General features: G+C 42.8%; 1 protein-coding gene across 1 annotated transcript in view; it reads left to right on the top strand.

Moving 5' to 3' along the window:
• Nucleotides 1-222: 222 nt before the first annotated feature.
• Nucleotides 223-27,303, top strand: part of MERTK (MER proto-oncogene, tyrosine kinase) — a gene marked incomplete at its 5' end in the record, with an annotated part of 146,225 nt that continues 119,144 nt past the window's right edge. Inside the window, 3 exons of the mRNA XM_030194661.1 lie at nt 223-439; nt 12,238-12,655; nt 25,377-25,477. Coding sequence (XP_030050521.1) covers nt 223-439; nt 12,238-12,655; nt 25,377-25,477 — 736 coding nt within the window. The remainder of the gene's footprint in view (nt 440-12,237; nt 12,656-25,376; nt 25,478-27,303) is intronic.

Here is a 27,303-nt window from a genome sequence, read left to right as displayed (position 1 = left end):
GGCTTCCCTCCGCCCCCTCTGTGACATCACAGGCTCTCTTGCAAGTTCCGGAACAAGAACTAGTGGGACAGAAAAAAACAAAAAAGTGCGAACGGAGAGGGAAAAGCGATAGGGAACGACTCTGATCCCTGGGTGAAGACAGTTCGCCACCGGCCCTGGAAACAGCTTTGATTGCCCCGGGCTATAAACCATAGCCCTGTGCCGGCCAGACAACTTTGATCCCCCAGGCTAACAAATAACCCCACTGTCCGGGTTGGATCTGCAGTGTTTGCCAAGGGACGGCTGGGACTTTGCCCTTGTGAGCTGGCTTATGTTATACGCCTTTCTCCAGAGAGGGTGTCTGGCTGCAGGGACCCCGGATTCAGCCAGAGAGATGCCGCGCTGCTGCTGGGACAATATCCTCCTCGTCTTGTTGCTGCCTCACGTTTCGCGGTCCAAGGTAAGGGTCCAGCTGATGGCTTTCAGACCAGAGAAAGTAATAATAAACAGGACGTGGCTTCTTCCCTTTCCAGGCAGCGAATCACTCTCTCTCCGGCAGATCGGGTCCTAGAGGTCCTTCATGTAAAGGATTTCCTTACGATAAATTACCAACTCACCCAAACACAGTACTGAATTCCTGAAAAGAGATTGCACGAAAAAGGTAGCCTGAGCAAGGATGAATGTTTGCTAGAGCGGTGCCAACTCGGCCAGGAAGTGTTGACCTATCAACAAAAGAAACTTCAGAATATTCCTTCCCCTGAGGAGAAGTTGTTTGGCTGCTCTGGCTTGTAGAAAGGATATGGAGATTATGGCCGTAGAAAGACGCATATCAAATTTAATAGCTACTTTTGTTAAGTTAAATTACAAAGCGTGTTTGATTTTTTAATACTAATTATGTTTATATACGCTTTGAACGTTGGTTCATAACAAGCATAAAAACTGGAGCATCCGAGATAGTAGGTAGTGTTTTTAACAGAACAATGGTTTCTCTGTTAAAATAACTTTTTTTTTCCACTCTTTTAAATCGTGGTCAGATGTCAGTATCATACTTCTAGCGATCTGATTAATTCACTACGCCTGCCGATCCCTTCACGTATGTTTTCCAGAATTAGTAAAAAAAAAAAAATTATTTGTAAGAATGTTCGAGGCGGGAGGAGCTGTATTAATACGTTTTTGGTGTACGGCTGAGATTTTTCCAGGTTATAACTATTCTCTGAACTGTGGAACGTAAGTTTATGTTGGCCGAACACATCCAGATTGAAGAGGGACGTTGGTCATAGTGGAAGCACAGGAACGGAGAAAGGATAGCAATTCCCACTCTTGGAAAAGAAAACAGTCTAAAAGCCAAATAAACAAACATTAAAAAAAAAAAAAAAAAGCGCAGAGGAAAGACACGTGGAAATAGCTTTAGAGGACACAAAAACATTTGAGTGGTTTCGCTACGTCTCTAGAAGGCACTGTTGTTTTAAGATTTTGCTTGTTGTAAAAATAGGCAGAAGTATGTTTTTCTTCCAGTGAATGTGTTCACGGGAGATGTGGCCAAGGCAGTTAGGTCGGGTAGCTGGGTTTTAAACGGTTTTAGAGAGAGCCCGCCTTGTGCCCCCTCCTCCTTAGGAGATTCCCTCTGGAGCTTGTCTTTATTTCAACAATACTGTTTACTTGTGGGGTTAGTGTAAGGTTGCCACTTTTGATGGGTGAATCTAGGATATTTGTCCCTCATACTGCCAATAGTGGACAAGTTGATGGTGTATGGGCTGTCTCCTTAGAAAATCATAGTAGTCCTCTCAAAATACACTTAAAGGCACATTCTTTGCTGGTATGTTCTAGATTACTACATACCAGAGAATTAATTATGCACCCATACATTCAAATCAACCAATAAAATCAAGTTGTTAACATGTCCACTTCGAACTGGATGCCAGTTCAATTAATATTCACTGTGAGATAATAAAAAGCTTCCAATCTTTCTTAATTTTCTGGCTTGGTGTGACTTTTTAGTCATTCTCTGGCCTTGTCTCTGTTATGTTTTGTTTCTTCTTCTCTTATCTGTTTAGCTCTCTCATTTCTTTATCTCTTTCCTTCATTCTTTTCTTGCCTGCTCACCTTTCCCCATTCCTCCTCCTTTCTGTTCTCTGTGTTCTTCTCCAGTGTTTATCCCCTTCTTCCTCCATCACTCTCCTGCTTGAAGATTCTGTGTCTAAAGCAGAGATCTCTGAACCAAAGGGTAACAGTAGTTTACCCATAATTACTAGGATTCTCTAGAGATGACCAATAGGGATAATTTTAAGTTATGTTCTGAGCTGGTGACTGTGAGCAGAAGAGCAGAGAAATTCCATTTTGAATAGAGGGAATGGATCACATGCACTATTCAACATATGCCATTGAAGGTTATATGACCTTTGCAGATACCTGAGTTGCTTTGGGCAGCACAGGTCTCAGGAAATATACAGACATGCTCTCTAAACACAACAGTCTTCCTTTTCAGTCTTCAGAAATCTCTCCCCATATCCCATCCTTGAACCCTGGAAAATTCTCCTTGCATCACCTCTACCCTTGAAAGGTTCTCCCTGCAATCTTTTCTGTCCTGCTCTAAGGACAGCTCTCCTTTTTTTCCCTTCCCTCCACCCAAAATGTGTAGCCAGCTGATGCATTCTTCCTCCCAAGGCTTGCCCTCCCACCTCTGTCTGATCCCTTTTGCTGATATTCCTATGCCGTCTGTGCTTGTGAGATACAGGACAGAGCTCTCAACTTCTCTTTTTCTATCTTGCTACTGTCCGAGTCTTCCTTGCCTTCTGAGGCAGAAGGAGCAGGTAGAAGCCAGGCATAAATGCAGTTTGACTGCTTTATTTGGAGGGGGAGGGAGGAAGAAGGAAGTTAGAATGGTGGTGGGGAGGAGAATTTTTCAATCCTCCCTTTGAGAGGGGGAAAGAGACCGGGCTTTAAACTTTATCTCCCCAGCCCCTTTTTGTCGGTGTCTCTCTAGTACCCTACCAAACACTTTGTCTGCTCCCATGGCCCATCCCCACCAACTCCAAACATCCCACCTGTTCATTTGCATCAGTTGATTGGCTATGCACTGTGAACGAGACAGAGTGGAAAAGATGAGAGGAGTATCCTAGTGGTTAGAGCAGCAAACTGAGAACCAGGGACAAATTTATTTATTTCATCTATTTATATTCTGCTTAAAACTAAGCAGATCACAAATCCCTCTGCTGTTCTTTACCTCTTACCTCTCCCTTCCCTCCCCCTTTTGAGATCTTGGGAAGTCTCTTAATTCTCCATTGCTATAGATAGAGAAGTAGATGCTGGAGAGGCCAAGTTACCCAGTTCCAGGCTGGCGATCTTGGGACAGTTCGGATTTCTGACTACCTCTCCTGGCCTTGATTTCAATTGACAAGATCAAGCACTACAGATCCCACACTGCCTTGGGATGTAAGTTGTAAACCAGGACTGGCCAACAATCTCCAGCCTGGAACTGGGTAACTTGGCATCTATGAGATTGTCCTCCGTATGGTCTTCCTTTAGTCAGCAACACTTACCTCTTAAACATTTATGCTGAATTCTGTGCATTTGACACTGTGCTGTCCGGACCCACTTACTTCATCGTGGTTGAAAGTTTCCTCTCAGGGTCTGCTTCCACTGGCCGTAAACATGATTAATCATAGTCTTTCCTGCGACAAGGTTCCATTAAGATGGGAAAGAGCCATAGTACCACCAATTTGCTGGATCCATCACTTCCTGAAAATTACCGTCCAGTATCCAATCTGTGTTTTTTTGTCTAAACTTACAGCAAAGACTGCCTATGAGCAACTCTTTGCTCCTGTAGAGCATTCTTCTATTCTTCATCCATGATAAGGAAGTTCTTGCCTTCATCACAATACAGAAATCATAGTTACAGCTCTCCTTAGTAATTTGCAGGCAATTCTAGACTCAAGGAATATTACATTCGTAGTATCATTAATTCTTTCATCTGCATTCTGAAGCGTCTTTTGGATATAGGTTTATCTGGGATTGTTTACAGATGGTTTGAGTCATTTTTGGAAGGGTGAATGTGTATGGTAAAGTTTTCTGGCTCTACCTATTCACCCTGTTCAGCATGTCTTGGAGTTCCCTAGGGTTTGATTCTTTCCCCTTTACTTCTCAATATCTATCTGAGCCCCCTAGCTTCACTCATTCAGTCCTATGACATTAAAATATTTTTCTATGCTGATGTTTTCCTGCTTATTTTCCTGACTTCCCCACTCAGAGTTAATCAGCAACCGTTACAAGACTGTTAAAAATCTCTGACATACTGTCTTCACTCTCACAAGCTGGTTTCGAACCCAGTTTGAACAGTTGTGTGCTGGATTAGATTCAGTTGACTCTCTTTGAGCTTCCTATTGAACCAGTCTGTTCTAGATACTTGAGGATTTTTGTTAATTCAGGGCTGACTTTTGCAGATCAAGTTGGAGCAGTAGTGAGGAGTTGGTTTTTTTTTGGATTTGGTCACCTTTCATACTCTTATCCATGCATTTTTGATGTCTCACCTAGATTACTAGAATTCTCTACAAACTGTTGGGATCAAAGAAGGGAGATCAATGATATCAACAAACAGTACAAACCTTCCCAAATGTGTATAGACCAAAATATAGTATATAGGAGGAAAAAGCTTCAATGGCTCCACTTCATTTTCTCTGCTGAATCAAACATGGCGTTCTTGCTGTCATCACTGGCTAAAAAAAAACCTCCTGTATTGCACAATAATTCACTGCAAACGTTCAAAATGTTCAGAAAATACACACTTAACTTAGAAGTTCTCAAATCACCCAATGCAGGTGTTCTACGGCCAACTATGGCCAGAATTTTGAGATACTGCTTTAGGATCTGTGGAGCAAATGCTGCAAATAGAAAAAAATAAAAAACAGGAATCGGAGCTCTGAAAGTTATCATAACTTCATAAAACCGCTACAAGCATAAACTCCACTTGCGTGGCTGTTCATTTCATGGGCTGCTTACAATCTCAGAAAAAAAAAAAATGGCTGCTTTATAAATAAAGCTGATGTCAGACGTTAAAACTGTAGCTCAGCCAATCACAGTGTCCGATTTCTAAACCAGTTATCTTCAAAACAATATCCTCCCAAAATGTTCCTTCAATAAAAATGGCACCACTCAATCTTTAAATTCAATCCATCAGGCTCCAAAGTGTAGAACAAAGATGGATCCACAAACTAAACACTTTGGAGCCTCATGGATTGAATTTAAAGATTGAGTGGTGCCATTTTTATTGAAGGAACATTTTGGGGAGGATATTGTTTTGGAGATAACTGGTGTAATTCTCTAATTAGGAGATCCCAAGCTAAAGTAGCAGCAAATTAACTGGACATCAGGCAGGCTGCTTAGAGCCAGAAACAGCATTGGATGCCGGTAGTCCACTAGATTCTATCTAGATTGTAAGCTCTTTGAGCAGGGACTGTCTTTTTGTGTATGGTGTACAGCGCTGCGTATGCCTTGTAGCGCTATAGAAATGATAAGTAGTAGTAGTAGTCCATTTATTTGGATGGCTGGGCTCGACATCCCTGCCAACAAAGGTATGCCTAGCGTACCCACAGAAGGAGGAGGAGAGAGAGGGATGCATTGCTTTCTCAGTCCACCCCTGGGTCCCCCCTCCACAACCAAATTGCAGGACTGGCTATGCCTGGAGAGAAAGCCCGTTGTTAAATACTTAGCAGCACACCGCTGCCCGTACCCCACTTGAAAATCCTGAACTTGAGAAAAGTAAGCCCTGTGAACTATCTGATAGCTGCATTGTTGCAAACCTGCTTCTGCAGTTATATGTGGTATATGCTTAATATAGCTAACACACATTACAGGTCTCCCATGGTATTGCTAATTCCTCGCTCTATGTAGTAGTGGTAACAGTCCTGTCTACCGGATGCTTATGTTTTAGCAGTTTCTTATGTAATGTAGATACTGAAATTCTTTGAGGCATGACCTCCGTAAGAAAGAAATTCCTTAACTTATCCCCCATATTTTTATTTTTTATACCCCGCACTTTCCCACTCATGGCAGGCTCAATGCGGCTTAGGTACTTATTGTACCTGGGGCAATGGAGGGTTAAGTGACTTGCCCAGAGTCACAAGGAGCTGCCTGTGCCTGAAGTGGGAATCGAACTCAGTTCCTCAGTTCCCCAGGACCAAAGTCCACCACCCTAACCACTAGGCCACTCCTCCACTGTTGCTACTATTTGAGATTCTACATGGAATGTTGCTATTCCACTAGAAGTCGGCCCTTGCAGATCAGCAATGTGGCCGCGCAGGCTTCTGCTTCTGTGAGTCTGACGTCCTGCACGTACGTGCAGGACGTCAGACTCACAGAAACAGAAGCCTGCGCAGCCTTCTACATGGAATGTTGCTAGTGGAATAGCAACATTCCATGTAGAATCTCCAATAGTAGCAACATTCCATGTAGAATCTCCAATAGTATCTATTTTATTTTTGTTACATTTGTACCCCGCGCTTTCCCACTCATGGCAGGCTCAATGCGGCTTACATGGGGCAATGGAGGGTTAAGTGACTTGCCCAGAGTCACAAGGAGCTGCCTGTGCCTGAAGTGGGAATCGAACTCAGTTCCTCAGTTCCCCAGGACCAGAGTCCACCACCCTAGCCACTAGGCCAATATTGTGACACTAAGTCCACTCTAAGGAGTTAACATAGTTTTTCACTTGCAGAGACGTCTGTATTAATTTCTCTTGCCCTTATACCATACTTCTGTTGCAGTTCCGGAAACCCTAGAACCCTCCCTTGAACTTCTAACAGATGTTTTTGAGGCATGTAATCCCTTCCCATTTCCATCAAGCCAAACCTGCTGTCATTACCTGGAGGAAATGCCTCATTTCCTCTCAAAGGCAGCTGATCTGAACAATATGGATTCTGTCCTAGCAATTTACTGAGAACTTGCCAGGTCTCTCTCATAGGTGCTAAAACGATGCTTGATTTTAGACACTTCGGGGTTGATATTCAGTGCAATTTAACCAGCTATTATGGGGGTGTCTGTGAGCGGAGTCACACTTGGCTGGTAAAATTCAGAACTTAACCACCAGGTTAACCACCTAAATAGGACCGCATAAAAGTCAGTCCTATTTTTATGCGATAACCCATAACTGGTTGCTTCCATTGCACTTAACCAGCAATGTGTTAGCCCAGAGATTCTCAACCCAGTCCTCAGGGCACACCCAACCCAGTCAGGGTTTTCAGGATATCAACTATGCATATGTAGTATCACATCATACCTTATGCCAGTGTTTCCCAGGTCCATCCTGGAGCACCCCCTTGCCAGTCAGGTTTTCAGGATCTCCACAGTGAATATGCATGAGATTCATTTGCATACTCGTCCTCCATTGTATGAATATCTCTTTCATGCATATTCATTGTGGATATGCTGAAAACTTGACTGGGAAGGGGGTGCTCCAGGACCGACGTGGGAAACACTGCCTTATGCCATTAGTTTATCTTGTTGGGCAGACTGGATGGACCGTACAGGTCTTTATCTGCCATCATCTACTATGTTACTATGTGGACTCATGTTCAAAAGAGAAAACCATCTAAAAAAGTGGCATAAAGCAGCATTTGGATGTTTTTCACTTTTCCTCATGAAAACGTCCAAAATCAGTATTTATGAAACCTATATTTTAGACAGTTTTCTATGCTGTTTGTCTACAGTGCATCCAATCTCAAGGGGGCATGTTAAAGGTGGAATTTGGGCATTCCTAAGACTTGGACGTTTTTCAGCCATAATGGAACAAGAAAAAAAAACCGTCTAGGACTAAATCTAAGACATTTTGAGCTAGATCTGTTTTTAGTATGAATAAGGCACAAAAAGATGCCCTAAATGACCAGATGACCTCCCCGTACGCCCCCAGGGATCAGTGACCCCCCCCCCCCCCCCCAAAAATGTGATTGAAAACATTACTTACCAGCCTCTTTGCCAGTCTCAGATATTATACTCAGACCCATTAGAGCAGCATGCAGGTCCCTGGAGTAGTCTAGTGGTAGGTGCAGTGCACTGTAGACAGGTGAACCCAGGTGCATACCTCCCCCTACCTGTTACACTTGTGGTGAAAAATGTGAGCCCTCCCAAACTCAGCCAAACCCTACTGTACCCACATATAGGTGCCCCCTTCACCCATAAGGGCTATTGTACTGGTGTACAGTTGGGGGTAGTGGGTTTTGGGGGGGGGCTCAGTACATAAGATAAGAGAGCAACAGTGAGATGTGTACTTGGGAGCATTTATTTGAAGTCCACCGCAGTTCCCCCTAGGGTGCTGTATTGCTCTCCTTGGGATGTCTGGGGGGGACCAGTCTACTAAAAATGCTGGCCCCTCCTACATTCCAATGGCTTGATTTTCTTTGTTTCTTATTTCTTGAGGGTCTATCTGGGTTTAGTGTGTGTAACTAAGGCAGTGATTCCCAAACATTTCACTGTGGTGGAACCCCTAAAATAATTTTTCATGCATTGAGGAACCCTCAATTTATGTAAACATGTATATGTTCATACTAACAGATTCTACAATTTGATTTCTTGAGGAACTCTTAAAGAGAGTTTAAGGATCCTTAGGGTTCCGCCAAATTGAGTTTGGGAATCGCTGGACCTAAGGTGTGGAATTCTGCTGGCAGTAGTGCCTGTGTACAGATCTTTCTGCCAGTTGTCAGACAATTAAGGACTCAGGCCCTGCCCTGCCCCACCCACTTTAGCCTCCTGAAACAGCTGAGCCACCAACTGCCTGTGCTCCAAACAACTCCACCTAATTGTCCCTGCTCTCTCCTCTTCATGCATGTGTCCCTATAGGCTTGTATATGATGTACACTTAGACCAACCAGTCTAAGTGTACATCATATACAAGCCAGCACTTCAAGAGGAGTTCAATATAAATATTATTTTGAGCTTTTTTTACCTTTCATATATGTCATGTTTAATTATTTATTAACAATTTTTGTCTAAAGACTATTTTTTTTAACGAATAGGAGGAAAAAATACCTCAGCTAACAATTTTAACTACTAATTTTAGTGGCAATAACCACAGCACATATAGATGATGATTTTAGGAAACATATTTGTGATTTGCATATAGAAATGCCAATATTCACATGTGTAAATGATCATTTGATGAACATTAATAAAGACTCTGTAACCATATACGTCTCCCTACTCCTTTTTTGCTGTCCTGCCTATATGATGCAGTTTTTAATTTTACTTCATAGTGCCACTTTGAGATATAATACTAGGGAGCAGTTTTTATTATGTTTCCAGAAGTAACTAAGCTGAAGTTAAGTAAACATCATTCTGCATCTTTACAATATCAGAAGGCAGCATCAGTAAGGAATAGGTTACCTCTATCACTTAGGGCTTGTAGACATTATTTGAGCTTCTGAAAACGTCTGAAAACCTTGTTTTTTGTTAAACGTGGTCTTTGAAACTCTTGATTTTAAATAGTATGAATCATTATGCAGTTTATTATTTAGTGTATTAGATATTGTGGTTTTCTAGTCTCAACATAATGTAATTCCTGAATGCATTGTTTCAGTTCTCTTTTTCTGTAATCCGCTCTGAACTGTAAAGGTTGTGGCGGAATAGAAAACTTGACATAACATAATGTAGAGCTCTTTTCCCATTTGTATGTCTTTCCTGCTGTGACATAATGATGGCTGTGGGTGGAGGACCAATTCAGGCTAACTGTCAGAGGAATATGTCATATGGCATTTATCTGTTTGGGTTTTTTAATAGCCCTGAGGCCTACTGACAAGATCCTCTCTACAACCACTTGTTTGGTCTCCTCATGTGACCCCAGGACTGGTTTAACCATGTAAATATGGGAGTGGAGGCTATTCTTTTAATGTTAAATAAATAAATAGGTTTTATGTTTACGGAGAGGGTGGTGAACGCTTGGAATGCCCTCCCGCGGGAGGTGGTGGACATGAAAACGGTAACGGAATTCAAACATGCGTGGGATAGGCATAAAGGAATCCTGTGCAGAAGGAATGGATCCACAGAAGCTTAGCTGAAATTGGGTGGTGGGGGGAAGAGGGGTTGGTGGTTGAGAGGCTAGGATAGGGGAGGGCAGACTTATCCGGGGTCTGTGCCAGAGCCGGTGATGAGAGGCGGGACTGGTTGTTGGGAGGCGGGAAATACTGCTGGACAGACTTATACGGTCTGTGCCCTGCAAAAGACAGGTACAAATCAAGGTAAGGTATACACATATGAGTTTATCGTGGGCAGACTAGATGGACCGTGCAGGGCTTTTTCTGCCATCATCTACTATGTTACTATGTTATGTTGACTTCCAGGACTTTTTTAACCATGGAAATATGAGGGCGGGGGCTGTTCTTTTAACGTTAACTGTAACATTGTTTTAATGAGGTGGGGCCAGGACTGCTTCTAAATTATATATTTGGGGTGGGGTCAGCTGTTTTCAAATAGTATTTTTGTTATTTTATTGGGCATACACAGGACTATGTTATATTTGTATGTATAGGGGTGAAAATGGAGGCTTAGAAGTTCTCTAAGCGTTGTTCACATGAGATGGAGCATTTTTGACTGTCAGCCATATTTATAGGAGGGGTCACAATGCTAATAAGAACATGATGTATAGAATGGTCATGAAGGACCAGACCAAACTATAGCTAGGCCCTATTTTGTAAATCTTCTGTTCCTCTCTAGGTTGGTGAAAAAAAACATTGTTTTCTCTTATCTTAATAGGTTTTTGGAAAGAAACAACGCGCTTCATCCTCTGGTAATCTTGTTTTAGACGTGGTTTTAGCAAGGAGTCAGCATTGTCATCCTTGCTTAGTGATATCCTAGTTCAGTGGCCCTCTAGTATAATGGGGTTGAGGGTTACCCAGAGGTAGGTATAGAATGGACCGAATTCTATAAATGGTGCCAAAAAATACAGAGACCGCTGGCAGTTATACATATAGCAGCAATATTCATCTGCTGTATGTACAACTTACTTTACAACTGATTTTTTGCTGAATACATAGTTGGCTGTCACTGCTCCCACTCCAACCTCTTTCTTCCCCAGCACTATATAGTAGTGCTGAAACCATTAATTTTCACCAGCACTATCCATATAGGACCAGATTCTATTTATAGCACCTGAAAAATCATCGCCGAAAAAATTTCCGACTAGGCGTAGTCTATAAACTGCACCTAAATTTAGGCACGGTTTATAGAATATGCCTAGGCATGTTTATAGAATACACCTAGTAGCCCTGCCAGCACCTAAGTCTAGGCGCATCCATTTATGCCAAGTAAAACTTGGAATAAATACCGGCACCTCAGTTAAGCGCAAAGCAGGTGTATTCTATAACTCGGTGTGTAACAGGGGCATAGCCAGACCGGCGGGAGGGGGGTCCAGAGCCTGAGGTGAGGGGGCACATTTTAGCCCCCCCAGGCGCCGCAGACCCCCCGCCGCCATTGCCGACACCCCCCCCGCCGCCGCCAGCACCACCACCAACAGCTTTGACCCCCCCCCTGCCGACAGCCCTCTGAACCCCCCTCCTGCCGCCAACCCTCTGTCGCCGTCTGCTACCTTTGCTGGCGGGGGACCCCAACCCCCGCCAACCGGTCTTCTTCCTTCGTTTTGTTTCTGAGTCTGACATCCTGCACGTACAACGTACAACGTGCAGGACATCAGACTCACAGAAACAGAATGAAGCCTTGCGATCTGCAGGGCTTCGTTCTGTTTTTCTGAGTCTGACGTCCTGCACGTCAGACTCACAGACAGACTCATTGGCAGGGGGGTCCAGGGCCAAATCTACAGGGGTCCAAGCCCCCGTGGCCCCATAGTAGCTACGCCACTGGCGTGTAGATTCTGAAACGCCCATGAACTGCCTAGTCCATTCTCATGGCCACTCCCCTTTTTGGCAGTGCACATTAGAATTTACGCACACTACCTTACAGAATACGCTTAGCAAGTAGTGTGTGTAAAGTCTAATTAATGCCAAAATTGATTTTTAATATCCAGGTATCGGTACTGATTAGCTGTTAACCAATTAGGTCATGCGCATTGTTATAGAATATACTTCGATTTCCACACAGAAATCTCAGCGCGATATATAGAATCTGGAGGATAGTGGTGTTGAAAATCAGTAGCCAGCAGACTTGTATGGTTCCAATCCTTAGTAAATATTAAATATTGAGACCTTGAATAAATAAGTGAGAAATACTGGGTTTCATCTGAAAAGTATTATAAGGTACCAACAGGACAATCTTTTGTTTGTGCAGATAATACCAGAAGGATGGAAGAAATGGGAAAGTCGTACATGTGGTCTGATCTCAACACATCGCTCACTAACACAAGGCTTCTCTTAAAGAACTCAGCAGCTCAGGGCAGATCACCTCGGTTTGTTCAAGCTGAAGTGGACGATTCTACCAGGAAGCATGCGCTACCACAGCCACATGGTGACAGACCAGAAACCAAATCTCTTCAACCAATCGTGTTCAACCCCACTGTGGGGAACATCACACTTTCTGAACATAAGAATGTCAAATTCAACTGCTCCATCGAGGTGCCGAATTTACATCTGGATTCATATATTTCCTGGTGGAAAGATGAGATGGAATTGCTTAGCACAGCTAGGATAGCCATTCAGTATTCTGAGGCTCATGACAATGAGGGTACAATGATGTTATCTTCCTGCAGGTAATTTCACTTTCACTACATTTTGTTATACAAACTAAAAGGAAAGGATTTTCTTTATATGTTAAGGACAAAAAGTCATTGAGGTTCGGCTAACTTTCTCTGGGTTGTCTTGAAGAAATCTAAAGGGTTTTCAATCTATGTTGGTGTAATAGATAAGCTGCTATCACAAGGGTAAGACAATATGAATGGGCATGACGGAAGCTATATAAAGATAACAGGCAAAGGAGAGATGTCATTAAGATGAGGGGAGACAGACATCTACCAGGAAATGCCAGCTTCAGGATCAACTCGGAGTAGAGGGATACTGGAATCCTTTCAAGAAGTCTTTCTCAAAAAATGTGTTGAGGAAGTTCACTAATAGCGAAAGGACACTGATCTAGTACTGACACATGGACACATTTCTATTGAGGTGATGATTATGGACCCTTTAGGGTCCGATGATCACCAAAGTCTGTGGTTCAGTGTAAATGCAGGGTTAGGACCAAGCTATAGTATTAAAAAAAAAAAAAGGAACTAGAGTTGAGAAGGACCAACTTTAAGAAAATTAATGATTATGTTAAGAAGGCACTGTAAGGAGTAACAGAAAATGAGCATTGAAATGACAGTAAATCTTTTGTCAGGTATACTAGCAAGAGTATGAGACTAAAGAAACCTAAAGTTGGAGAAAAAGGAGTATAAGCACACAAAAAGAAAAGCAGGTAAACATATAGAGAAAACAAGGGGAAGCAGGAAGGGCAGTAAGTCAGGATTTAAAAACTTGCTTTAGATATATAAGGAAAAGAAGGAAGACTACAAGGGGAATAGGAAGAAGTAAATTTTAGAAGAAGTTTAGTGGAGAAGATGCTCAGAAGAAAGAAGATAAAATATATTTTGTACTTGGTGTTCATATTGAAAAGAGAAGGTGATGAGCAAAATGGAAGGACACAAAGAGGCATATTTTCAAAGCACTTTGGGAGGCTAAGTTCCATAGGTTTCTATGGAACTTTGGGAGGCTAAGTGCTTTGAAAATATGCCTCACTGGGATACAGAGTGAATTCATTACCATTTGCTTATTTTTGTAGTAAACTACCTGAGCTTTAGTTTGTGTCGTCATTTTTAATGGATTATCTGAGTCTGTGATACGATTTTATGTGAAATGTTTTTGTAGATTTCTGTTTTATATCATAGCAGCTAAATTTGGTTTAATTTAGTCATTTATTATCCACTTATCCCTGAATTCTATAAAGGGTTCCTTAAGTTGTGTGTGCTAATTTGGCTGCATGCCAATCAGCACCAATAACTGGTACTTAACCAATTAGTGGCAGTAATTTGCTTTAATTAGAATTTATGCACACAGCTCTCTAGGCATATTCTACAATGTGTTGTGCATAAATTCTAATGTGCACATCCGAAAAGGGGGTGTAGCCCATGGTCATGGAATGGGCGGGTTGTGGGTGTTTCAAAAAACTATGCCCACTATTATGGATTATACCTGATCTGCGCCTAAGTTAAGCACAGGTATTTAGGCCTGGTTTTAGGTGGCCTAAATGGGTGCACCTAAATGTTAGTCATAAGAACAGTGCATGAGCATATTCTATAAACTACACCTAACTTTAGACGTAGTTTATAGAATTGCACTAAACACATGGTTTTTTCCGCACCGATTTTTGGCCCTTAGCCATTATAGGTTCAGAGCATACATGCAGAAATTTCAGAGCATATACATAAAACATACATATACAGTGGATTTATAGAAAGGACATACAAATCTGTGTATCAGATACGGACATCCATTTCTCATGTATTTTAGAACAGGATCTGTTGACGAACAGCCTGTTCTAACACACCTGAGAAATGGATGTCCATGTGCTGGCTACGTCCTTTTGCAAACTGAAAGATCCAAACTATGAACGGGGAAAAACAAGGGACATGGACATCTTTGTGACAGGATAGAAACATCCATATTATAAAATGGCCACATAGACATTCATGTGGAAGAATAGCCTAATGGTTATAACAGCTAGTGGAGAACCAGAGGAAAAAAAAACACCCCAAAAACAAACAAACAACATAAAAACAACAAACAAAAAACAGATCACATGTTCAAATCTCACTGTAGCTGTTTGTAATTTTCTTTTATTTTTTTTAAATTGTGAGTCCTCCAGGGACATAAAAATATATACTATGACTTCCTTTACTCTCTCAGGTGGAGAACTGCTCAATCAGAGCACCTTTCTGTAATCTGGCTGTGCCAGGGACCAGGTCTAAATACAGACTTCCATCTTTTTGGACAACACTCCTTCTCCTTCTGCAGTCGAAGTTGGATGTCCATCTTTTGGCCCCTCCCTAGTCCTATCCCAAACATGCCCTCTTGCTTTATGGAAATACAGTTTTAGTATTGTTAGTACTATCTTAGATTCTGTTGATCCTTTAAAAGAAAGAACAGCGTGATCTTATAAGCCTTCACCTTGGTTTACTGATTCATTGAGAGAGCAGAAACAAAATTGTAGACAACTAGGAAGAAATTGATGTAATCGTTTAAATCCTTCTACTAAACTAGATTGGAAACAGGCATTTAAAGCTTATAAACATGTAGAAGTTAAAAAGAAATACTTTAATTAATTGAAATTAATAACAGCTTACAAAGTACTAGAAATTATTTCAGCTTGTAGAAAATATTACAGCATCATGAGCCCCAGGAATTTTGTCTCTGTCAACCATCGGCTCAGAATTTTGCTGATTTCTTTTTTAATAAGATTGAAGCTGTCCATGCTGATCTTAAAAGAGATCAATCAATGCTCAGCTTGACTAGTCAATTTTCGGTTGAAGTGAGTTCAGAAATGACAGTGAATCAATTTTGGGATACATTTATCCCTATCACTCCAAATGATGTGTCTTCTGTATTACAGGAACTTTCTTTCTTGCTGTTGTGTATTGGATAAATGTCCTTCACATTTATTGTCTAATCCCCTTGTTTCAATTATTTCATGGCTAGGCCTGTTTTTTTTAATAAACTTTTGGAGTTAGGAATGTTATCATTAGAAATGGGTTATACAGCACTTACTCCAATACCTGCGGGCATATCTTCACTAAACGTCTGGAAACATTCATAAGTAGGCAACTGTCTGAATATATAGATAGATTCCTGTGTTTACACAACTCACAATTTAGATTTTAGAACTGGGTAAGGGGCACAGAAGAGATGCAGGGCACAGAGGGAGCACAGAGGACAGGGATACTGAGTGTTGATGGACACAGGAGGAGGGCTAGGGACACTGAGAGTACAGATTCTGAACATGGGGGGGGGGGGGGGGGTGTTGGAGACAAGGCCACAGAGGAAATGCTGGACATGACAAATGCAGAAGGAAGATGGATGGTGTGCATGGAAAGAAAATAAATGTAAAATGAACAGAAGACCCTGGAAAGAGAGGAAAAACAGAGAAAAGCAGAAAATAGACACTTGGACCAAAACAAATGGAAAAATAAAATGCTCAGACATTCAAGGGAGAAAAAAAATTATTCTCTCTTTTTTAAAAGTGAGACCTAGTACAAATTATCAATCCTTTATCAAATTATAAACCAAATAACAGTAGTGACCAGAATCAGTCCAGTTTTCAAACTGAAAATTATTTTATTCTGACTGTATTAATTAGAATATGTCAACTTTGGGAAATGCGTATCTCTGAGGCGATCCTCACATCCACCAGCCACCCAGCTATCTATATGCCTAATGATCAAATCACCAACTACAACAGCTGCCCTAACCTTTCCCTCCCGGTCAGCACTTGGAGATATATCCTTGGTGCGAGAGGATAGTACATCCCCTGATGGGCAGGTCCTGGCTACAGGAGTACTTCCTACTTCACCAGGGTGATGCTCTCCTTCTCGGCGACCTCCCTCCTCCCCAAGGTAGCACAGGGGCTACCAGACTGGAGGTGGGACTTCTCTACAACATCCCCGTAGGTCTCCTCTATGTACCTCTCTGTCTCCCTGAGCTCCACCAAGTCTTCTACTCTAGCCTCAAGAGAACGGACACGTTCTCTGAGAGCTAGGAGCTCTTTGCATCAGGCACATACATATGACATCTCACCAACTGGGAGATAATCTTACATATGACAATCAGTGCAAAAGACTGGATAGCACCCCTCTCGTTGCTGGACTGCTGACTCCATCTTAGTGTTTTTGAGTTTTTCAATAATTTAGTCTGTCTGTTTTACCTAGATTGTAAGCTTTTCTCTCTATATCAAGTGTTCAGCGCTGTGTGCATCTGGTAGCGCTATATAAATGCTATTAGTAGTAGTAGTAGTAGTATTAAGGATATTAGCCTAATATAAAAGTATCTTTTAGTTTATATAGTATATTGTATGATTTATTTAGTGTTTCCTTCTTAGATGGTAATGAAATGTATTTAAAACTCTGTAAGAGCACTCCTTGCTTATTACTACTATTACTACTACTTATCATTTCTAAAGTGCTACTAGACATACGCAGCGCTGTACACTTGAACATGAAGAGACAGTCCCTGCACAACAGAGCTTACAATCTAATTAGGACAGACAAACAGGACAAACAAGAGATAAGGGAATATTAAAGTGAGGATGATAAAATAAGGGTTCTGAACAAGTGAATAAGGGTTAGGAGTTAAAAGCAGCATCAAAAAGGTGGGCTTTTAGCTTAGATTTGAAGACGGCCAGAGATGGAGCTTGACATACCGGCTCAGGAAGTCTATTCCAGGCATATGGTGCAGCAAGATAAAAGGAACGGAGTCTGGAGTTAGCGGTGGAGGAGAAGGGTGCAGATAAGAGAGATTTACCCAGTGAACGGAGTTCCCGGGGAGGAATGTAGGGAGAGATGAGAGTGGAGAGGTACTGAGGAGCTGCAGAGTGAATGCACTTATAGGCCAATAAGAGGAGTTTGAACTATATGTGGAAACGGATAGGAAGCCAGTGAAGTGACTTGAGGAGAGGGCTAATATGAGCATAACGACACTGGTGGAAAATTAGTCTTGCAGCAGAATTTTGAACAGATTGAAGAGGAGAGAGATGGCTAAGTGGGAGACCTGTGAGAAGCAAGTTTGGATGAGGGTTCTAGTAGTATTCTCAGAAAGGAAAGTGCGAATTTTGGTGATATTATAGAGAAAGAAACGACAGGTTTTAGCAGTCTGATGAATATGTGCTGAGAAGGAGAGGGAGGAGTTGAACATGACCCCAAGGTTACAAGCTGATGAGACAGGAAGGATGAGTGTTATCCACAGAAATAGAGAATGGGGGAGGAGGAGAGGTTGGTTTAGGGGGAAAGATGAGAAGCTCAGTCTTGGTCATGTTTAGTTTCAGATGACGCTGAGACATCCAGGCAGCAATGTCATACTGCCAGGCTGATACTTTGGCCTTGATTTCGGCTGAGATTTCTGGTGTGGAGAGGTAGATCTGGGAGTCATCAGCGTAAAGATGATACTGAAAACCATGGGATGAGATCAGAGTACCAAGGGAAGAAGTATAGATGGAGAAAAGAAGAGGTCCCAGGACAGATCCCTGAGGTACACCAACTGACAGTGGGATAGAAGTAGAGGAGGATCCACTAGAGTATACACTAAAGGTACGCTGGGAGAGATAAGAAGAAAACCAGGAAAGAACAGAGCCCTGAAATCCAAGTGAGGACAGCGTATCAAGGAGTAGGCTGTGATCAACAGTGTCAAAAGCAGCAGATAGATCGAGAAGGATGAGGATAGAATAGAGACCTTTGGATCTGGCCAGGAACAGATCATTAGAGACTTGTTACCCTAATTACAATAACTGACTAAAGAGTTGTCCTAGGGGTGGGAAGACTAAACTAGATCCTGCATTGCCTGCTAGATTATATCTGTTAATTCTGTGGTACAGAGTTTTTAAAACTAAGTGGAAAAGACCATGGAGACTAGATGACAACATTTGCTTTTTATATTTTTTACTAGGATAAAAGGCCCATTTCTGAAACCAATAAAACGGGCGCTAGCAAGGTACTGCCTTTCTCCAATTAATGTTTTGAAAGGGATTGTTAGGATAAATGTGTTCTCACCCTCCCTCCGAGTTCCAGGGCCGTTCCCTCCCTCCGTCCCTCTGAGTTGCAAGGCCGTCTCCCCCCTCCCTCCCTCCCAGTTCCAAGGTCGTCCCCTCCCTCCCAGTTCCAGGGTCCCCCTTCCCTCCAAGTTCCAGGGTCCCCCCTCCCTCCCAGTTCCAGGGTCCTCCCCGCCTCCCTCCGAGTTCCAGGGTCCTCCCCCACTCTCGAGTTCCAGGTTCCTGCCCCCCTCCCTCTGAGTTCCAGGGTCCTCTCCCCTCCCTCTCTCCCTAGTTGTGTGTTGGAGAACGTTTGTTAGGGAGGCTGCAAGTTGATTTCTGGGTGTGTGTTTGCAGCGCCATTATGATCCAGTACTTTTGTGGGTGTGTGTAACTTGGAGGGAGGTTGGTTGAGGTGCCGGGGACGTTGGGACAGTGGGTAGTTTTGTCTCGGAGGGCGTTTGTTAGGGAGGCTGCAACTGTGTTTCTGGGTGTCTGTTTGCGCCGTCACATACCGAGAGCAGGAGCATGGGCATCCAAATAGTATTCTCCTTCCAGCAATGTTCCTCGTCTCCGTGCTGCAGAGAAAGTGAGCTGTTCTGCTGCTCATTCTGCTCCCTTGTTCCCATGCAGTTGCTTGTGATTGGTCCGTCATGCATCTGACTTGTCCTTCTGTTGCCTGGCAACGGTTCAGCGATTCCTTCATTGTCAGCTGCTGATACGCCTTCCTTTTTTCATGCAGGTCGTTCTCATAGGTCCGTGATGCATCTGACGTCACGTTTCATGGCATACCAAAGGGTGAGCGATGCGATTCGGTGAGTGTCAGTGCTCCACCCTCGACGTCATCACGTTGTGATGCGAGGGCGGGGCACACACTCATGGGCAAACAGCGATCTACAAACTTAGAGGCTTCCGGCTTCATTAGAACGTTGGAGGTGCGTTTTATATAGAAAGATTTTGCCTAACACTAACCTACAATTCCTCCTCTAAACCCCAATCTCCAAGTTCCCAAAGCACAAAGCAAAATAGCGTTCACTTACCAGAGAAATGTCCTCTTCTCTCGGAACTTCTCAGAAAGAAAGTTCAGTGGGACCTTTCCTCTTTATATAGTTTTGAATCTAAGGGGCCTTTTTTAAACAGGCTCTTTGAAGCTGACTCAGCAACCTATGCAAGTATTCTGCTTCCCCACACCTTAATTAACCCTTAATTGAGGTCCCTGGATGAGGGACCTCTCCAGCAGCCAAGGAACAGAAAATAACTGCCTTTTAGAACAAGAGTTTCTGGCTGTTTAGGTTCTACCTCTAGAAAAGGTTTCAGTTTAAAACTGTGGGGAAAATGCCTATTTCTAGAGAAAATTTCAGTTTAAAACTGAATAGGGAATATTTATTTATTCCTTCGGATTATGCTAGGAATAGAGAACACTTCATGAAACTAACAAGTAACAAATTCAAAACAAACTGGAGAAAGGGAGTTTTTTTTTGTTTTGTTTTGGGTTGGGTTTTTTTTTTGGCAGAGAATGTGATCAAAGCATCTAGTTTAGCTGGGCTTAAAATAGATTTGGACAGATTCCTAGAACAAAATCTTTGATCATTTAATAACTAAGTAAACCTTGGAAGGCTCTTGCTCGTTCCTGGGAGGGAATTGCAAGGAATGGATCTATTGAGATCTGCTGGGCGCTTTCTTGTGGAGACAGGATGCTGGACTTGATGGATCTTTGGCTCATTCAGCAAGGCATGTATTTATTCTTATGGCAGTTTCTGATATTACTGCTGGAATGTGGCTTCATGTGTGGAACTGCTGCACTGCTGCCCCTGCAGAACTATGGGAAATAAATTCTTGCTATTACAGTACTACAGGAAAAATATAAAACAAGGTTGATTAGGAAAAGATGATTGTTTCCAAAATCAGTCTCCCATGGTGAGTAGCTGCTCATTTCCTGTAAAATATACCCCTTTAAAGTGATTCAAGAATAACTGAGGTGCAGGGCTGGTGCAAGGGTTTCTGGCACTCCCCTGCAGCATATCAGTCAGTGCCCCCCCCCCCCATTCAGCAATTATGCTCTTCCCCAGCACCTTCTCTCTTCCCTTCCCTCCCCAGGGGGAGTAGAATGCTTTTTGTTTGGGGGGGGGACACAACTTCATTTCCAGCTCCACCTTCAATTCCCAGGTTCCCACACCAATTTACATTTAGTCAATTATATGTAAATCGTACAGGATTTGATTCTATATATAAAGCCTAAATTAAAATCAGTGCCAAAACGAAATACGTCTAAATTTAGGCATATTTTAGAGAATAAGCCTAAATTTCCGTACAGTTTATAGAATATGCCGAAGACCTGTTCACACGAGTAAGTTTAGTCATGGGCAGTTACACCAAGTAAATCGATGTAAATGCTGACGCCTAAATTATGCGTAGACTAGTTTTGTATTCTATAACAAAGCGCATAGAGTTTAGAAACGCCCACAACTCACCCATTCCACACCCTTGTCCACGACCCTTTTCAATTATGCAACTTAGAATTTATGCACATCACTTTACAGAATACGCTTACAGTTCTGCGTGTAGATTCTAATTAATGCCAATTAGTCAGTAATAGCTTGTTAAGTGGCAATTATTAGAGATGATTGGCACATTAACTAATTAAGTTGCACGCTCAAATCCAGAATAGACTGAATTTGTGTGCGCAACTTAAGTCACACTATATAGAATCTGGGGGGCACTCCCTAATTCTGTAACAGGGGTCTAAAGTTAGGAGGCATTTGTGCATGTATATTAGATAATACTAGCAATTATGCACTTATAATTCACACTTAATGTGCATAAATGCTAAACTGCTATTCTATAATTTATATGCACGAGTTGGTTAGCATGTAAGCGTAAGGTGCATACACATAGACTGGGCCAGAGATGCCAAGTAACCCAGTTCCAGGCTGGAGATTTTGGCCCATTCCTGGATTTCTACCCACCCCATCCTGGTGCATTATGGAACTTGCAGCAATGATTTCAATGGCCAGGGTCAGGCACTACAAATCCCACACTGCTTTGGAATGTAAGTTCCAAGCCAGGACTGGTCCAAAATCTTCAACCTGGAACTGAGTAACTTACAGAATACTGTAGATCATGTGCTAAAGTGCCATACATGGCATTACTGTTCATGTTTTCATATGACAGCCTAATGTAAGCCACATTGAGCCTGCAAAGAGGTGGGAAAATGTGGGATACAAATGCAGCAAATAAATAAATAAATAAATATAGGCACTTCAGTGCTGACTTAGGCTAGTATTCTCTGATAGCATCTTGGCCGTTACAGATGCCGTTATAGAATTTGACTCTCAGTATGCAGCATTATCATACAAATTGTGGCACCAGCTATAGAATCGCCCCCATTCCCAAATCAACCAATAAAACTCACAGCAACCGATACAGAGCAGAAGTATAATAACAAAAGCATTCTGTTCTAACTTGAGTGGCACATCGTAAGAGCAACACAAACTCCCTCTACTATCAGATACTGAGAAGTAACAAAACCTTGCAGACACTCAAACTGCATTAACCCTACATATTGAAGTCGGCACTGCAAGTATTCTAGAACACCAGTACAGTTCCAGCTGAGAACAAGCCTACACAGAATCAACATGTTAAAAGAATCCTTCTCTGTTATTAAAAAAGGAAAACACTGTTGCCTAGTTAAAAAAAAAAGATAGTGCAGATTAGAAAGAAATACCTAGACGAAAACCCAAGAAACTAGCCTGTGCAGCAGAATGCTGATTAAAAAAAAAAAATGAAACAGGAAGACATTTCTTCCTGTAAGAACAAAATAAAAGATGTCCACATTTTCAATGCTATCTTATTTATTTAAATATTAAAAATCATTTTTGTACCTCTGTGTTCTGCCCATTTTGTGTTTCCACTTGGGTTGGTCCTGGTCTCTTTTTACTACATCCTCTCATTTTTTTTTCCAAAGTCCTTTTCCAGGATCTAACTTCCATTTTCTGCTTCTTCACTGTCCATCTTCTTCCCTTCTTCCCTTATATCTGACTTTGACACAAATCCTTCTGTTTTATTTTTTTCTCCATTTCTCTCATCTGCTTTTTTTAAAAAACCTACCTTTAGCTATATTTTATTTCTTCTTCTCCCCTCCCCCTAATCTTCAGTCTCCATCGTTCACCAACTTACCAGATTTTTGCTTCCTGCACTTACCTCTCTAGTTCTCACATTCTTGCCTATGTCTTATTCTTCCCACAATCGCGTGTTTCCTGTCTTTCACCCACTTTCACGTCTCCCATTTCTACCCTCTGTATTCATTGCCTACCCAGCTTATCTGTCTCTGCCTCTGAACCCTTACCAACCACAGATCCTTCCTTGTCATTCATCCCCTTTCCAGCAACAGTCCCGTTATATCTTATCTCCTTAATCAGGCTCCCTTGTCCTTTTAGCTTCCCTATTTTTATCCTTTCTCACCTCTTTCAGTCCCTTTTGTCCCTCACCATCTTCACAACCCTCCCTATTTTCCCCCTTTCCCCATCCTTTGCTTCTGCATCATCTCCCTTTCTCTAGCAGCCATTTTCTACCTTCTTCTCCAGTATTTCTGTACCCTATCTTTCTTCCATCTTAACTCCAGTACCCATCCCTCTGCTCCGCTATCTTCACCTTGCATAGACCCTTGCTTCTCCCCTCTCCCACACTGTATCTGTCATCTTCTTCCTTCTCCAAGCCCCAGCACCAGCCCCAAACCCTTATACTCTATCTGCCCCTTGTCAGCTCCCAGCCCCTTTCACTCATGCCTATCATTAGATTCCTTCTCCCATCCACAACCCCAGTCTGGTAGCCAAGCTCCCATTCTCCCTGACCCAGCCCTAGCATCAGTCCCTTCTTGCCTCTACCCCCAGCATCAGCCCTCTTTTGCTATCTCCAACCACTATCTCCTAGCTCTTAAGTCAGGGCCATCTCCTAGCCCCAGCCACTTTCTCCTAGCCCCTAAATCATAACCATTTTCGAGCCCTAACCCTCTTCTCCCATCTACCCCTTTTTCAATTCCCAGCTCCAGTCCAGCTCTCTTCTGCCACTTGCCCCCAGGTCCAATTCCATCCCCCTTTTTAGTCCCCAGTTCCAGCCTCAGTGCCCTTCTTTCACTTGCCCACCCCTTTTCAACCCCAGCCCCTTCTCCTACCTGACACCCCTCCCCTCTTTTCAGCCTCGAGCCCCCTTCTCCCACCTGGTGCCCCCCTTTTTCAGCCCCCAGATCTAGCCTCAGTGCCTTCTCCAACTTGCCCTCAGCCCCTTTCTCCCATAAGCCTTGCACGTAAAAATTGTTTGCAGAGCGACAGGAGTGCCTCTTTTTGCTGCCATTGCTCTCTACATGTCTTCCTTCGGGTCTGGCCATCGGTGCCACGCTAAAGATAACTACATTCTGTTTAATACTAAGTAGTTTCTTTTCTTTTACTTAAAAAAAAAAATTCTAGACCACTTGTACCAAAGAAAGTTCTAAGTGGTTTACAAATGTTCATATATTGCATATTAAGTAACTGAGACAATCCCTCGGGTTATTACAACAAATATAAAATTTACAATAAACTCATATAAACACTAAAACAGAAATTAACTTAAGAATCTTTTAAAAAGATTCATCTTTACCTGTTTTCTGAATAGCATATAGTTATACAAATAATCTGAACTTAAACCCACGTCCTTCCAAACTCTAGGGACTGGCGGCCAGACCCGAAGGAAGGCAGGCAGAGCAGTGGCGGTGAAAAGAGATGCCCCCATCGCTCTGCAAATGATTTTTACATGCAGGGCTAGTGGGAGAAGGAGGCTGAAAAGGGGGGAGGAGTGCAGGTGGGAAAGCTTTCCTCTTGGACACCCATGCTCCACAGGATTGGCACAACAGGTAAGCACGGCATCTTTTGGTGCCCCTGAACATCGACACTCCCCCTGCCCCTGCCACACTTAACATAGTAACATAGTAGAAGACGGCAGAAAAAGACCTGCACGGTCCATCCAGTCTGCCCAACAAGATAAACTCATATGTGCTACATTTTGTGTATACCTTACCTTGATTTGTATCTGTCATTTTCAGGGCACAGACCGTATAAGTCTGCCCAGCAATATCCTCGTCTCCCAACCACCAGCCCCGCCTCCCACCACTGGCTCTGTCACCTAATCTCAGCTAAGTTTCTGAGGATCCATTCCCTCAGAACAGGATTCCTTTATGTTTATCCCACACATGTTTGAATTCTGTTACCGTTTTCCTCTCCACCACCTCCCGCGGGAGAGCATTCCAAGCATCCACCACTCTCTCCGTTGCATCCGCCCTGCTGAGATGTAAATAACTCAGTCCCCAGTCACCATATTTAATACTTTGGTGTCTTTTGTTGGACTGTGCAGGGGCAGCAGACTAATTGACAGAATCCATGCTGTAGCTGTTTTCTGATAGATTGGTTCATAGTTTGTTTTAGTGGGTCACAGAGAGGATAGGGTTTCTCAGCAACATTTTAGAAGTGACATACTGGATATTTTATTTCTAATAGAATACACAGAGCTATGCATTTGGAAGAAATTTGGTGGAAGAATTTTCAACTCTGAGGGAATTGCTGCTTTCTGAGTGCCACCACCTGCATGACAGCCATGTAAATACAAATAGTCATTCTACAACTACCTAGTATGTGTTTGTTTCACCCTTCTTGACAAGCATCTCTTTCCTTTTTGCACAGCATCACCAGTGTGCAGCGCTCTGACAATGGATCGTACGTCTGTAAGGTGAAAATCAACAACAGAGAAATTGTGTCGAATCCAGTTTTCGTTCAGGTGGAAGGTAAGTCAGGATTTTGGTGTCACTGTAATCTGATTTTATTTTAGCCAATATTCTCCTGTAGGTTATAGCTTAAGGTGGATTTAATTGTTAAAAAAAACACTGTGATAAAACTACTTCATAATGCTAAACATTTGGATTCTAGAAAACCATTGCTGGTTGAAAAGCATTAGCTTCCTGTGACCAGTAGGATAAAATGTAAAATCTTGATGTTGGCCTTCTGCACTACTACTACTACTACTACGTATTTCTATAGCGCTACTAGACATACGTAGCACCATACACAGTATAAGCAGGTACTTTCTCTGTCCCTAGTGGGCTCCCAATCTAAGGTATTTTTTGTACCTGGGGCAATGGAGGGTTTAGTAACTTGCCCAGGGTCACAGGGAGCTGCAGTGGGAATTAAACCAGTTTCCCAGGATCTCAGCTCACTGCACTAGCCGATAGGCTTTTTATTGTCATTCCTTACTCATTCCCTGCTTTCTACAATGGGGCCCTTTTACTAAAGCTTAGCAAGTGCTTATGGAATTAGCATATGCCAAATGTTGCACATCCTATTTTATACCTGTGATCCGTGTGGCACTTAGCACACGCTGATATCTTTAGTGCGCAGCAAGGGCGTAGCTGCTAAGGGACCACGGGGGCGTGGGCCCCCATAAATTTGGCCCTGGACGTCCCTCTCAACCCCCCTGCCAACCCGCCGTCGCCATCTGTATCTTTGCTGGCGGGGGACCCCAACCCCCCGCCAGCCGAAGTCTTCTTCCTGCGTTTGGTTTCTTCTGAGTCTGACGTCCTGCTGCACGTACAACGTGCATGACGTCAGACTCACAGAAATAGAACGAAGCCTTGCGATCTGCAGGGCTTTGTTCTGTTTCTGTGAGTCTGACGTCCTGCACGTTGTACGTGCAGCAGGACGTCAGACTCAGAAGAAACCAAACGCAGGAAGACTTCGGCTGGCGGGGGGTTGGGTCCCCCGCCAGCAAAGGTACAGACGACGACGGATGGCGGGTCGAGAGGGGGGGGGGGTCAAACTTGTTGGAGGTGGTGCTGGCGGCAGCAGGGGGTGGCGGCAATGGCGGCGGGGGGGGGGTGGCGGCACCGGGGGGGGGGGGCTAAAATGTGCCCCCTCACCTTGGCTCTGGCCCCCCCAACCGCTGAAGTCCAGATATGCCCCTGGTGTGCAGTAAACTTAATAAAAGGATCCCAGTGTTCTTTAAGGTCATCACAGGCCAACCTTTGGTTGTTCCTTCTTTTGGCAAATTGAGATTACACTGGATGTGCAATGCTGTTTTTAGTTGTCTCGCTCCTTCTCATTGGAATTCTCTTCCTATTCATTCTGAAACTTCCTTTAGCAAAACTAAGAGAGAGGCTGGTGCTATAGAACCAAAGAGGAAGTGAAAAAAAATCTGCTCCATATAAGAAAGAATCCACTGTCACTTTCCCTGGGTATAGTTTTGGTTGAGTGACTCATGGTACCAACTGAAAAAATAAATGCTGACCACCGTGGGCTGAATATTAGCTGAAATAAGTTTTTATTTTATTTTATCTTTTTTATAAACCTTTCTTCACCAATTTTGTGACGTGAAAGATTTCAAAAGTTTAATTTAGTTTATTGGGGATTGATATACTACTTTTCACAATTATTGCAGTAAGACGGTTTACAGTTCAATAATAGTGTATAAAATAGACAATATACATCAATCAACCACAATATCAAAAGGCATCAGGCAGCCAATGATAGTCATCAGACATACAAACAAGGGTTGTGCTGCAATAGACCAACCGACCAATATTCGAAGTGATTTAAGCGGGTGGGAGAGGCTCCTGCC

This window comes from Microcaecilia unicolor, chromosome 3, assembly GCF_901765095.1.
Source record: "Microcaecilia unicolor chromosome 3, aMicUni1.1, whole genome shotgun sequence".
Classification (NCBI taxonomy): domain Eukaryota; kingdom Metazoa; phylum Chordata; class Amphibia; order Gymnophiona; family Siphonopidae; genus Microcaecilia; species Microcaecilia unicolor.
This window is presented reverse-complemented; position numbering and strand designations above follow the sequence as displayed.